This window comes from Alosa pseudoharengus, unplaced genomic scaffold (genome assembly GCF_046254945.1).
Source record: "Alosa pseudoharengus isolate Yale_2024_CS ecotype anadromous, Long Island Sound unplaced genomic scaffold, YU_APseudo_1.1 YU_APseudo_1.1_scf_23, whole genome shotgun sequence".
NCBI lineage: Eukaryota > Metazoa > Chordata > Actinopteri > Clupeiformes > Clupeidae > Alosa > Alosa pseudoharengus.
Genome location: NW_027468685.1, coordinates 25,433,485 through 25,447,966, shown reverse-complemented (window position 1 = coordinate 25,447,966; position 14,482 = coordinate 25,433,485). Strand labels below are relative to the sequence as shown.

At 40.6% G+C, this 14,482-nt stretch overlaps 1 protein-coding gene and 1 long non-coding RNA gene across 2 annotated transcripts; one reads left to right on the top strand and one right to left on the bottom strand.

Moving 5' to 3' along the window:
• The first annotated feature begins 2,582 nt into the window (after positions 1 to 2,582).
• On the top strand, positions 2,583 to 14,235 carry LOC143140215 (opsin-5-like). Its single transcript, XM_076301021.1, has 4 exons — positions 2,583 to 2,788; positions 11,034 to 11,327; positions 11,738 to 12,066; positions 13,776 to 14,235. The coding sequence occupies exons 1-4, from the start codon at positions 2,713 to 2,715 to the stop codon at positions 14,094 to 14,096; spliced, it is 1,020 nt and encodes a 339-aa protein (XP_076157136.1). The 5' UTR covers positions 2,583 to 2,712; the 3' UTR covers positions 14,097 to 14,235.
• On the bottom strand, positions 7,162 to 8,046 carry LOC143140214 (uncharacterized). The gene is made up of 3 exons (XR_012990583.1): positions 7,978 to 8,046; positions 7,722 to 7,818; positions 7,162 to 7,309 (listed from the first exon to the last, which is right to left on the bottom strand). It is a non-coding gene; the product is annotated as an uncharacterized LOC143140214 (long non-coding RNA).
• Positions 14,236 to 14,482: the final 247 nt, after the last annotated feature.

The following is a 14,482-nucleotide window of genomic DNA, read 5'->3' as shown; positions in this document are numbered from 1 at the left end:
AGTCACACGAGGACTCAGCAGGGTGGTCCATTCCAAAATCCCTGAGATGGGTGAAGCTCTGGTTCGTCAGGAACTAGCCTTGTAATTATCCAAAACAAAGTACATTATAATTTAAACAAGAACCAAGCGAAACACTCCAGAGAGGTAGCTCACCCCTACCTTCAGTGAAACCACACACAAGGTTTTGTTTTTTGGGTGGGACAGGCTGCCACCACTTTGTTTCCAGTTGTCGGAGCCATGGGCTGCCTACAGTGTACTCTAGTGGTCATGAAGAGATGATTGCTGAATGTGACAAAAAGTTGTAATGGTTTGAAATCGCGTACGATTGCTGACTGCACCTTTAATTATGAGGTCATATTTTGACTACCTGAAATACAAATTTTAAGAAATGATGTGAAGTGAAAAAACACTCAACTAATGGCTTTATTAGACTACAGATAGTCCTCAGTCACAAAAGTGTGTATACAGCCTATGTTACACTGTAACTGAACTCGAAGCTGCATGGTTTAGGCTTTTCTCAGTGTCTTTGTAGCCTACCCACCCACTTAAAGGGGGGGGGGGGGGGGGCGTGGACTTTCATGTACTACTGCAATTGTCCCCTTCTCTTCTTGTCTCTCAGCCTGCTCTCTCCTACTGCTTTCTCCTCTCTTTCCACTCTTTCTCTCTGCGGACTCAAACTCACCTCTCTCTCTCTCTCTCTCTCTCTAGCGCCGGTCACCCTGGTGCCCTTATGATTAAAATAAAAAAAGTGCCCTATTGGCTGGCGATTATATGAGACAAATGTTTCAGTTGAAACTAGTAAAATTCAAGAATGTCTTAATGAGAACCCCTCTAGTGTTGAAAATGTGATGCAATGTGCTATAAGATGCCCCTTAAAATGATCTATTCTTCTCATCCCCTATGTGTGCCCTTCCATTGGAAAAGAGTGCCATTATGGAGTAGCCAGCCCTATATGGTGTTCCACAAGGCTGTGCGCCATCTCCTCTGCTTTTCTCCATCTATACCAATGACTTGATATCTCATCACCACTCAGTCAAAATGTTCAAAGATGCAGATGCCACCACCATCATTGGCCTCATAAGTGATGAGTCTCAATACCGTAAGGTTAACTGGGCTGTAGACTGGTGCGGCAACAAAAAGCTCCATCTCAATGCCTTAAAGACTAAGGAAATAGTTGTGGATTTGAGGAGGAGGCCTAACACCAAAAAGTGCCAACGTATGTGCTCCTCTGGTGGATAAATTGTGACGCAGTGAAGTAAAAGCGTGTCTATACTTGCATCAATTTATTGAAGTTTCAATGCATTGGGAATTTTGTCCATTTTTTTTTCTTTCATGTTTCAAAGGGCACTTTTGTTATAATGACATGAGCAGTCAGGTCACCAGGCCCTCACTCCTATCTCACAATGACAAAGATAGTGAATACAAATTCCAAAATCTGAGTCCTGATCTGTATCCAAATTATAATTATCTTTCGAGGACTGAGATATGGTGACCTCAATCTTGTCTGAAAGTCTTGCGTAAATTGGACAAGTAGTGTAAGTTATGCAAGGACACACACACAGAGACACACAAAACAAATTATAACATCCTCCCTTTCATCACTCCCATGAAATTCTCAGCGTCTCCCCAGGAAAGAGGGAGAGAGAGAAAGAGAGAGAGAGAGAGAGGGAGATAGAGAGAGATGTCAACCAGTTCTATATGTTCATCCTCAAACATCATTCTAGCCTGCAGTGTTTACATGTTATTGACCAATGTGAGAGTGGAATTATTTGATCTGTGCAACCACCCACCACTGTGGCATATGTCAATATATACAACAACCTCAATAAGAGGAATAACACTTTTGTAGTGTATGGAGATGTAAATGGTGTATTTTATTTGAACTGTATTTGATGTGTGACCCCTGACCCTATGTGCTCATAAATGTAAGCGTGCCACTCTGATGCGAGTGAATAAGTCACTGTTGAGTTCCAGTGTCTGCGGCTCTATGCGTTGTACCTTAGCAAATAAAGAGGATCAAAAGATAACATATCCTTGTATATTGAAGTTATTTTGTATACACAACAACTTTCACAGAGAAAGCCAACTTATTTTCATATAATTTCATTTTTAAATTAAAATTTGCAGAAAAAACAATCCCGCAAACAATTTTCGGTTCGGGCACATTCCCAGAACGTCCTCTAAAGGTATCATTTTCTGTAACCTTCAGCGAACGTGTTTGTTGTCACAAAATCGGAATGGCCCCCACTCCCTACCTTCAAGCTCGCATAAGTGGTGCTGCTCGCACGCAAGCAATCCTATAGGCTACCAGACCACAGTGCATAACAGAGAAACCCTCAATCTAACAGACTACAGGTATGGTTTGATGTTATTTGTTAGGCCCTGCTCTGGGCACGCGGCCATGCATTTATTAATCTATGTTTGTTGTTAACACAAATAAGGCTGAATCAATACAGTTGCCTGTCAGACTATTATGGCAACAGACATTCTTGTGACATCATTAGCCTACCCACGTCCATTAGCAGTCAACTGAATCGGGATGTCAGCTGGATCCTCAGTCGAGAGTTTCTGTGAGTCGAGATCAGACACAGCTGATGCCTCTCATAACGGTTCTTTGTGATGGCGTAGCTTATAGGATACATTTAATAGGTCTACGTAAAGTAGCCTATATGGAGTAGCCTTTAGCCTATATACAACTTTATTTCGAGTCAAATGGAAATGGAAAGTTACAAATCAAAACTGCAAAGTGATGTGGATTATTTCTACGCTGGATTCCTTGCTGTTGTTGGTAAGAAATAATATTTTACACCTGTTTAGTGCACACAAGCTAACCAAGTGTGCACATCTTTATGTTTTTGTTTGTATGTTTGCACGCAGACCTTCTCAATTAGAATTTGATTAAATGTAATTAACATAATAATACGTATCCGAAATTGAAAAAAAAAGGCATGTGATGTGTTGTTGTCCAGTGCACACTGCTTGTGTGTGTGTGTGTGTGTGTGTGTGTGTTTAGTAGGGGTGGCACGGTTCACAAAATCTACGGTTCGGTTCGTATCACAGTTTAGGGTCACGGTTTTCGGTTCGGTATGGTTCTTGTTGTTATTTTTTCTTTTAATCTTTAACACTCCAGAAACATATTTCAGCATATAGCTTAATCATTCACAATTAGGCTAGAGTATTTAAAGAATAGTTATCATGTAATAATGCACAAACTGAATTGACTTCACATAAAGCACATTATTGTCTGAGGAAACTTTAAGCCAGGTGGTACGCGATCTGCCACTAGGGGGTACGCGAGATGAAAAGGGCAATGGCGGAAAGGAGTTAAAAATTATTCATTAATTAATACTCTAATTAATTCATAAATAATACATAATTTCTAATGGGGTTATAATGATATGGAAACGTGAAATTAAAGGAAATCATTTGTAAACTCTATAATAGGGTATGTTTTCATTAAAAAATAAGCTACACACAATAGGCTACACGTGATTTCCTGCGGGCAGCCAGAATATCTGGCGCGTTAGTTTCGTTGAAGTAAGGCTAGGTAGAAGGCTGCGTAAACATGGAAAACTGGCTAAAAACAGGGACACTGTAGCCTAGAAATCTAGACGCACCCTAGCGGCGGCAAATTAATTTGCTCAGCTTGTACGTCTAGTATCGAACCATAGGAATTTCTATTGGCTTAACACCGTGGATGACGGCCAATCACAGCGCTCTATTTCGTTAGAGAGTCTTAAGGCGGGCTTAACAGGATAACGACATCCTGCGACGGTGAACAACAAGGAAGGTGGCTATGGCAAACGAAGAGCGGTTGTTTGAATCAGCGTTGGCGTCAACTTTGGAGGAGTTGGACTTGTGCTTTTCTTTGAAAGTAGATCAACACAATGCACTTAAGTCATTCCTTTCGAAGAAGGATGTATTTGCCGTTTTGCCGACCGGATACGGATATGGTCGTAGCGCTGGCCTATTGCATGCCTAGGCAGTTTGAAAGACAATTCTCTGCCCGCCCCTTGGATTAAGCGAGGTGAATGATTCGATGCCAGACTATACATGTCAATGATATAGGATGGCCCGCCAGGCTAGGGACACTGTCCAAAAGGCCTAATTAAAGCGATCGAAGAGGAGAAGCGAGAGAAACAGAGCAGGACACAGGGAACGATGGAATGGGATGGGGGGCAGACTAATCAAGGTGGAGATGGAGCGCAGGGGGATAAAAGAAAGAACGAGAAAGAAAAGACTGCGCGAAGAAAACGAAAGTATGATGAGGCATATAGCCCTATAGCCTCGTGAGACCATCCTGATCTCGCGAGCTTCAGGGTTTCACTCGCAGATCAGTCTGGATACTTTCCGTTAAAGAAAATTTGGAGCAGTTCACCAAACGAACGTCCAATCAGCGTTAGCTTTGAGGCGGGTTGAGGTGTGACGCAACGAACAACATGACGGCATCCACAGAGATGAGCATAGATATTGCGCAAGTTTTATTCAAATTAGAAAGTATTCCTGGGTAAACTGTGAAGCTATGAGTCTCAGCCATGCAGCTGGGAGGAATGAACGACACAGACATCCTCCACGGCTGATTCCAGTTCATAATGGAGGAATATACTATCTTCAGAAGTGTAGGGCCTACCGTGAAAACTTGATGGGAATTGTCGTTGATTAGGTTCATAAATGGTAAGTTAAAACATCTTAACGTTTGTCACGTTACCTAACTTAATTGTATGTTAAACGGCATTAGAAGAATACTTTGTTCATCTAATTGGTTGATTTGGCCCGTCGATAACCAACAAAGGTGGTGATAGACAGATGGTTTATCCAATCAGCTAACCAGTATGTCCGCCCCTTCCCAAAAGTTCTTCAATGAAAAGTTCCCAGATGGATCTGGCGGAGTCAGGTTAATATAGCCCTAGGCTTCACGTGGATTGGGAGACAGACTGCCCAAAGCCACAGTGCGTGGTCTGCAGTGAGATGCTACCTAACCATTCTAATGTGGTTCTCCACACTTTTTTTTTTAACGTGAGAGCTCATAGACCAGTTGCATTTTTATTATGTTATCATGTAGTGCGGCTAATTAAACGATGCCTGGAATGCGTCAATAGAATGAGTTACTTTTTTATGTGTTGGATGGTGGGGGTTCGCGAGCCGTGCACTCTAAGAAGTAATGTGTCAAAAATGACACAAATTGTGTAGAATTTCAACACATCTGATGTGTGTGCTCAGGGACGACACATTTTGTGTCAATTTCAACTTAACACATTAGATGTGTCACATATATTGACACAGTAATGTGTCATTCTGACACACTTTGTGTCAGTAAAGTGTAATAGTTTTAATCACATATATGTGTCATTTATGCATATTAGAAGGCTAATTTATTTCAGTATTAACCCACTGGTATCTACAAATGAAGTTGAGAATAAGCAGTATATGTAGATTATTAGTTTATTATGACATGCCACAATCCTTCAACATCAACACAACATACATCAGTACAATTACACATTCTTGTATTTAAAAATACAGTTCATCTGAATAAAACATCTTTGAATCATATCAGGCGACATTAATATACAGTTTATCTGAGCAGAAGTCTTTAACAATATCAAGTGGCCTAAAATGAAGTAAATCCTTTAAGGTAACAATTTTGTCTTCTTTTGTCACTTTAACAACATATGCATAGAAATAGTAATCAAAATACAGAACTTCCAGTAAATTAATAATCATTGAAAAGGTCTGCTTGTTTGGTATGAGGTGAATAACTTAACAAAATAAACACTCGCCACGATGCTTTGCGAAGAGAGCACGGACCCTGTTCTGTACTCTTGCCCATTTGAGCTGATCATATGAGTCACGTAAACATTGCTAGTCAGTCAACTCTTGTTCAAAGGCTGCCTTAAGCCCATCAAGAATACTTTCTGAATGTTGAAGTCACAGAATCTTGTAATTCACTAACAGTTGATTCCATTAATTGTTTAACATAGTTAACAGTTCTGGTAACAGCAGCGAAATTAACATTTGACCCAGAATACATTTTTGCAACAAATGATGCTGTAGCACTCTTTGGGGTGGCTGCAGACGTTTCGGGCTCAGCTATGCCATCATTAACAATGTTATCCTCGGTGGGGATCTCAACAGTTGCTTTAGGGGTAGTGATTTCAAAATGGGTTTGATGAGGTTCATCTTCAGAGGTTTGTGTAATCTTGTGTTCTCTACTTAGGTGTTTGGAAAATTAATTCATACAGTGATATGTTTTTGGGCAGCCATCTTGGCTACAAGTCAGAGTGAAGTTGGGGTGGATACGACAAGTTACAGACCCAAAACAGCTTGAACAGTTTGTCTACAGCGCCGGTGAGATCTTCCTGAAGGGGAATGATGACCTTATCATTCTTGCCAGCTGAATTGCATCCTTGAAGCTGCCAATGGATAGGAGTTGTGGCTGAGAGGCGTGGCATTCAGAGTCATCATTAGAACAGAGGGATGAGATGCTAGTTCCAGTCTGAAAGGGAAAAAATGGAACAGGATATGAAGAAATTGTCCAACAAAATTGTAGTGTTGGGCAACTGGTGCAATGAGTCAACATTAATTCAGCAATGGACTTTCCATATCACACCTGAATATTGTATTAAAGGTACAAATATGACCAAAATATATGTATTTATTGAATTGATTTTTTAACATACCACTATTCAACAAAAATGTCAAACTTAATTTAACTGGTCTGGTAATTGGCTGCTATCCGAATGCTGGCCACTGAATTGTTACCAGCATTACATTTCTTGTCCACAATGCATGGTCAAGAACAAGTTATATGAATAACTAGGATATGGAGAATGCACAAAATTGCTTTGGATTATGTAACAACAACAAACTTTTTATAGGATAATTTTGGAGCCATCAAACCTTACCGGTACAAAGTCAATAAGGTGTGTGATGGCAGACTTGACACTGCACCGGCTGGATGCGATTGGGAGGGAAGAAGATGGGTCAGAATTTGTAGGATTTTTGTAGCTCTTCTCATCTGCAAATTAAAAATTAAGCTATCATCTCATACATTGACATCATCGACATTGAAAGCTTTAAAAACAGTTCCTAGTAACTGTTTTGAGGATCCACTTATCCAACATGTTAAGATGCTGAAAATTTCTGAAAGCTTACCATCTGTTAGGTCATTCATTCCCTCAGTGAGCGATGCGATTTCACGTTTCTCCTTTACTGCAACTGCGGTCAGCTGTGGGATGACTATGGCTTCCCATCTTCTGAGGAAGAAATCTCCCTTTCCCTCGCACAAAGTGTTGAACTCTGAATCAAACTTTAACAGAAAAACAAAACAAATGTTTTGGTATGAGGAACAGCTACAATCAGTACAATGTGTGGGGAAGGGGGTTACAAGGTAACTGAGGCATGTCAATAACTAGTATTTTAATGCATTAATGTCTTCATCAGCATGAATGTATTGTACCAACAGCGGAAATATCAAAGTTGATGACGATTTACTTCTTCAGTGAAAAGTTTTGAGCTCCCCAAAAGTTGCTCACTTTCAAAACATTTTTAGTTAGAAGGTTAGCTTAGTTAGATAGTAGATTTTAGTTAAGATAGTTGTTGCTTTTCAGTTCTGCTGCCATAGCGTTTTCTGGTGTAAATTGGCCTTCTGTAATGTTTTGGTAAAAGTTATTGGTTTCAGTTGATCTTCAAACTATTACTCAAATGTATAAAATACTTACAAATCCTTGTCCTTTCCCGTCCATCTGAACTTTCAGGCATGGTAAAGTGGTAATGATGTTACTCGCCAGGGCTACCTTTTCTTTAGAAGATGGATAACTACAAAAAAATCCCAAATAAATGTGTCATGTGTTGCTATTATTAGTTATTTTAGTTGTTTTTAAAAACAAACTCCACACAATGCTGAGTCTGAAACTGAACAAAATGATTTAACTTGCAGACATACAAACAACAACTTTCTATGCATAGTCTACTCACAATCCAAGCCTCTCCACTAAGTCAGAAACGACAAGCTTGAGTCTGGTGTTCTCCAAGACGATGCTGTTTGTTTGTATTTCTTCAAATATTTCTGCTGTATGCCCCGGGTTAGGTTGCTGTTTCTTCATGATCCATGCCCTGGAAATACAAGACAGACATTATTAAATTACAGAAGCATGATTATTATGTCTATAGGCCTCAGTAGAGTAGTGGCTAACATTATTCACAAAAATGTTTGTGAAAACATGCACGAGATTACTGCTTTAATAATGTAAAAAAGTTTTAAATAGTTTCATTGCTTTTGCATGGTTGCATGATGCTTGCATGAGAAATACTTGTGCCCCCCCCCCCACACACACACACACACAGTTTCGAATGATTCGACTTTAGCTCCTCGATTATAAAATGGCATTTTTAGCAGAAATTCACATCCCTACTATCAACGTTATGGAGTGGTCTGTTTCTCTCACGCAGACATGCACATTCATGCATTGAATGAAAGCTCATACCAGCACTTAATTGTATACCTCTATGTTTGATGACACCAAACTAGCAAGTATTTCCTACTGATTGAAACGTTTTTTTTTCCCTGTTGGTCCACGGTTCCTTGATCAAAATGGAACGAGACGAAATGTGGAACTTTAGCCTAGTTCTATGATGCAATGTTCATTTTCGCGCTCAAAATGTTGGCAACGAATTCATTCAAACTTGGACCACTTTTGTGATCTTATCGACATCAAGCCAAATACAATACCATAAGTCATCCCGTTATGAATATCTGAACATGGTAGAACTATGAGAAAATGTGCAACAATCTCAATTTAAGACAGCTAACACAAACATTTAGCTAAATCACTAGCCACTGTCAGTATATATATATATATAGCTGCTATATGATAGACACCCACCAGCCCAGCACTAAACTCCGAGCGTGGTAACGTTAATCAAAATCGATATTTCAGGCAGTAAAAGCCCGGTAAGAACCCAACTAGATTTTGTTCAAATCTACACACCTATCGCTACTGAAAAATGTAAGGTTCATTTAGCAAATGTTATTTTGAAGTATTAAAAACATGGTTGTCTATGCCTCTAACGTTAGCAGCTAACGTTAAAGTAACGTTAAAGTGCACAGCTAGCGCTAGCTGCTAGCAAACTTAATGATAGTTAGATATTTTTCAAAATAGAATTCAAAATCTAACCTACATCAAAGTGAAGTTGTTCACTCACCTCCTCAAGAGGGTCCATCCTGAGACTGGAGCTATGGAAAAAGCTGGTACCACAAGCATAGAGAGGACAACTGCACACGAGGCACGGCTGGGAGAAAAGACTTAGGGCTGATCAGTGTTCTATGAGCAACCGTTGAGGAGGTGAAAGGTTAAGATGATATCAAGAAAGCAACATTTTAAAAGAAATCAAACCACGTTCAAACAACATTCTTTGTTTGTGAAAAATCCATAAAAATATATTAGCCTACTTCATTACTACTTCATTAATTGTGTCTTGCATTTTAAAATAACAATGTATAATGTACAATTTAACACAAAATGTGTCAGATAATTTTACTGAATAATACTCATCTTGTGTCATTATCAACACATTATGTGTTAAAACAGCCTTGACACAATAAATGTGTAAGAAAAATGACACATTACTTCTTAGAGTGTGTCAGGATGTAGAAGGTGGTCCGCGGGGGGAAAAGTTTGGGAACCACTGACCTAGCATGTTCGAAGTGTTGCCAAGAGCATACTGAACACGTGTTGCACAATGTTTGCACACAGTCGCAGTCTTTCTTTTCTGTCGTCTTAACTCCTCTATCATCATAGGTAACCTCAAATCCGAAATGTTCCCACACACCAGACCTATAAGAGGCTGGCGCATCCTGCAACTCCGGGCAGTCTTTAGGCTTGTTTGACTTCGGCTGAGTCTGACTTGGTCTGGCTTACTACGTAAACGTGATCTTCAGAAGCTAGCCAGGAGGAGCTACAACAGAGGGCAGCTCATCCCGAACAGAAAGGCTACAGTCTGCCTGACGTGACTCGCGGGAGACATCGCGGGAGATATCGCGGAATGTTGTTTGCAATAAACACAGCAGAACTTTCATTCTTACTCATTAAAATGAGCATGATGACTGACGAAATAAATTCTTATGATGTAGTTTAAATAAACCACTGTTGTCATACAGTTAACAGGCCTGCATTGTAGCACATAAATTCAATATCAAGTGTTTTCCCTATATGTGTGTCTATCTATTTAGCCAACAGCAGAAAATAACAGAATATCCAAACGTTTTCAGTAGGCTAGCCTACCATTGTTGCAGAAATCACGTATAAAAAGGTATCCCTTCGATTTCTGTTTATTTTCGCATATTCCAACATAAGGAAGCAGCATGAGCCTCTAGTCATAATCGTCATGAGGACATTCCTCCCAAATGGCCCTATCACGTCTTTGAACTGACGTCATGAGGGCGTGTTTCAGCTCGTGGATGGCAACTGCAAGATCTGTCTGCAGGCTAAGACTCCCGCGATATTTTAAGGCCATGTGACATGGTGTCACGGTGGTAAGTCCCTCCCCGGCTGACAGAAGTCGGACAGAATTTCTAACCAGTATGCATTGCGTCCATCCCAGTATGCATTGTGTTCAACCCAGCATGCATCACATCAAGTCAGATCTGCCGCAAGTCGAACTCATAGACAGTAAAAGAAACTCCCCTATTGTGTTCAACCCAGCATGCATCACATCAAGTCAGATCTGCACAGATCTGCCGCAAGTCGAACTCCCCTATTGTCACATGGGAATCAATTGTGCATGCCATAACTAGCCTGAACCGTAGGACCGTACGACGAACACACACTCCGAACCGTGACATATGCCATCCGCACGGTTCGGAGCATTTTTCAAAAAACCGTGCCATCCCTAGTGTTTAGTAGTCATGATGATGGGGAGTGGGGGAAGTGGGGAGGGACTGGGTTGTTGCATTCCAAGTCCATCCGTCCATTCCATCCAGTTTTGATGCTTTTTGTCTAGTCACTAACCTATCCTGACTATCTTTGTTACAGCTACAGTATCAGGCCTGGGGAACACTCTACTGCTCACAACGTTACTGAGAAGATTTTCCACACTTAAAGCGCCAGAGCTCCTGTACATCAACCTGTCTCTATGCGACTTAGTGGCAGTCATCTGCATGTACCCGCTGTGCATAGTTTCTGCCTTAAATCATGGCTGGATGGGTGGGGAATGGACCTGTACTTACTATGGACTAATAGGATGTATGCACGCAGGAGCCCATATCATGACACTCACGTTCCTGGCTGTTGTTCGGTGCATTATTTCATTCAATGCTCATCGTCCCAGTGAGTGATATCTAAATGTATCTTACAATATGATCTATTCCTTAGAGATTACGTTTTTAGTGCATACTGGAATTTAACAAAATAGTAATTAACAAAAGTCTGCATTAGTCTGATTGTTCTGAAAGAATGATGCAGTGTACAGATTTAATGATGTTGAATGATGTTAGTGTACAGATTTATATGAAGGGACTGTCCATTTATAATATGTGCATGTTGTTGTACCTTGTCTAATTTTTGTACCTTATCTCTGTATTTGTACATTATCTATAGACCTTGTGTTTGCTACAACAGACGTGTACTGAAAAACTGTAATTAATAAGTAATGATCAATAGTCTAGTCACAGCAGGCCTATGTGGTGGGTAGCATGCAACAGTTCTTCTGACATCAGCTTATTTTGCCTGGCTTCCAGGGAAGTTTCTGACTAGGAAGAAGGTCTTCAACATCGTCCTCCTCATTTGGATGCATGCTGGTCTGTGGGCGTTGATGCCGCTGTGGGGCTGGGGGAAGTACGGTCCAGAGGTCCACGGTCTGTCCTGCTCTCTGGCGTGGGGTGAGCTGTGTGAGGCCGGCGGCCTGTCCTTCATCTTCAGCAGCCTCGCCACCACGCTGATCATCCCCGTGGTGGTCATTGTGACCTGTTACACTTGCATCGCCGTCAGGCTGCACCTCCAGTACAAAAGCATGGAGAGCCGAAGGAGGATGTCCAGGCGATTGCGAGTGGTCCGGAGAGTCGTTTTGGTATGTGGCCTATATGTTCAGTTCCATCTGATTAATTTCATTTCAGTTTAATTCAGCTCATCTTGGGGGTGCTGTGGTGCCACTGGTAGCAGCGTCTGTACCACATTTGGGCCAAATGCCTACGGGGACCCAGGTTTAAATGCAACCCAGGTCATTTCCCGATTCCACCCAATTGTCTCTCTCCCACTTACTTCCTGTCAGTCTCTTCACTGTCCTATTGCAATAAAGGCAACATAGCCCAAAATATAAAAAAATCTCATCTCAGTTTAACTTAACTCAACTCAGTTAAGTTCTGCTCAATTGCATTTAATTCTGTATCTATCACATCTAGACTATCAAACTAAACAGCAACATCCCTAGAGGAGTTTGTGAACAAGTGTGTCAGCTGTGAAGAAACATTCCCATGCAGGGTGATGATGAGGTTGCAGTGTTGTGGTAAATTTGTCGCACTTCAGTCCAAGTTAGACTGGGAAATGTCCTACAGCTGAACTGCGTGTTCTTTATTGCCATATGTGGGTGTAATAATAATTTTTTAAAAACAACTGTGTGAACTAGTAAAATATACGTTGCATTGTTTTTCCTTTTGTGACAAGAATGTTTTCAGTTCCCACCATTGGTTATCCCTGGGTTCAGATCTGACAATTTGTAGATTTGCTTTAATCTTTCTTCAATCCTTCTTTGGATGAAGTAGATGGATTTTTCCAAAATGGCATCCCTTAGAGATGATGAAACCTAAGAAAAAAGGAATAGTTTCTTACAGGGACTGAAAAATGAGAATGATTTTCATTTTGTTTCGTTCTGAGCAAAAACAATGTCTCAGATGACTGCCAGCAAAAACAATACCCAATTCCAATGCCTCTCCTCTAAATGGTAACCAGTTAGAATGTTAAAGAAGAACGGTTAATAACATTCCTTTACAAATGACATTGCCTTTACAAATCGATTTATAGCAGGTGGCGCAATAGCATAAGCTTCTTTCTGGACAAAAGTCTTAAAGCTTTTATCAAAGCAAATTAGGTATCAAGGCTAACTGTTAAAAACACTGTGCCTGAATTCAGGCATGGGGTGAGATTTGAAAGTAGCCTATATAATATTACTGGTAGATATTACTGGTCCAGAAATATTTGATAGCCTAACTTCAGGCACAGAAAATGTTCTTGCTTTAAGCCCTGTAATAGCCTAACCTATGTGACGTGCTACCAACTGCACGACACTAGGCCTAGTTTTTTTCTTAGTGTCACTGGTATGCTATTTCACACAATGTTTCAGTAATTTAGGCTATACTTTGAAAATGCGGTTAGATAGTGTTGGATGTGGAAATCCATTTGATTATACGGGAGAGACACTGATTCATAAAATTTGACCAAAGTCTTTGAAACACTCTGTGGAAAAGAAAATTGGAACGATAAACACCATTAAACCGGTTATCTAAAATTGAAAATAGCGCGTTCACTCAGGGACAAGTCAAATTGGTTTTGTTCCCTTTTTTGATTACGTTCATCCAAAAGTTTTGTTTATTTTCGTTTCTTTTTTTTCTTCATTTTTGTTCTTTGAACCGTTTCTAATCCCTGGTTTCTTCAAATTGAGTCAATTTGTAGATGAGTTCTTTGCACTTGGTGTTTACTTACTACACAAATGTACTTTTTGCATTTGTCACAACTGTATAGCCTACAACTGCAATTTTTCAGTGGTGTTATCATTTCTGTCAGATTGCAGTGCTCATGAGTGCGGGCTTCCTCACTGCCTGGCTGCCGTATGCAACAGTCAGCTTCTGGTTGATCTTTAACCCGACGTCGACACTCCATCCGGTGATCTCCCTGCTCCCCAGCCTCTTTGCCAAGAGCTCAGCCGCCTACAACCCCATCATCATCTCCATCATGTGCTTGCGCTTCCGCAGCGACGTCAAGCAGCTGCTGGCTGATATCTGCTCAGGTGGCAAAGCAGACGTGGCTTTGGCTGAAAGACCTAACGTAAGTATCAGAGAAAGCTCAGCCCCTGCAGCCACTGAGCTCCCAGTGACCAGTTGCTAGCATATGGGTGCAGTTACGCATGTACAAGTTATAGACATGGTTTAACAATGCTGTTAAGTAAGAATGTTTCAGATGTGACATTTTTTATAGGAAAGCAAAAATGCCTAAATACATTTCACTACTTTCATTAACAACATTTTTGACCAATGGGTTATGTGTATGTGTCACGTCATCCTGGATGTGATTTTGTACTGCTTTGTGATTGTTTAAGGCAATCTTTGTAACATGTCCTGTAAGATCCTCATTATTCAGTTCACAGAGCACTCTTCGGGGTGAGTACTATGGTCAGTTTTGTCATATTCCTGTTTGCTTGTGTTTATGTAAAGCCCATTGAATGACCTCTGTGTATAAAATGCGCTATAGTAAATAAAGTTGACTTGACTTGA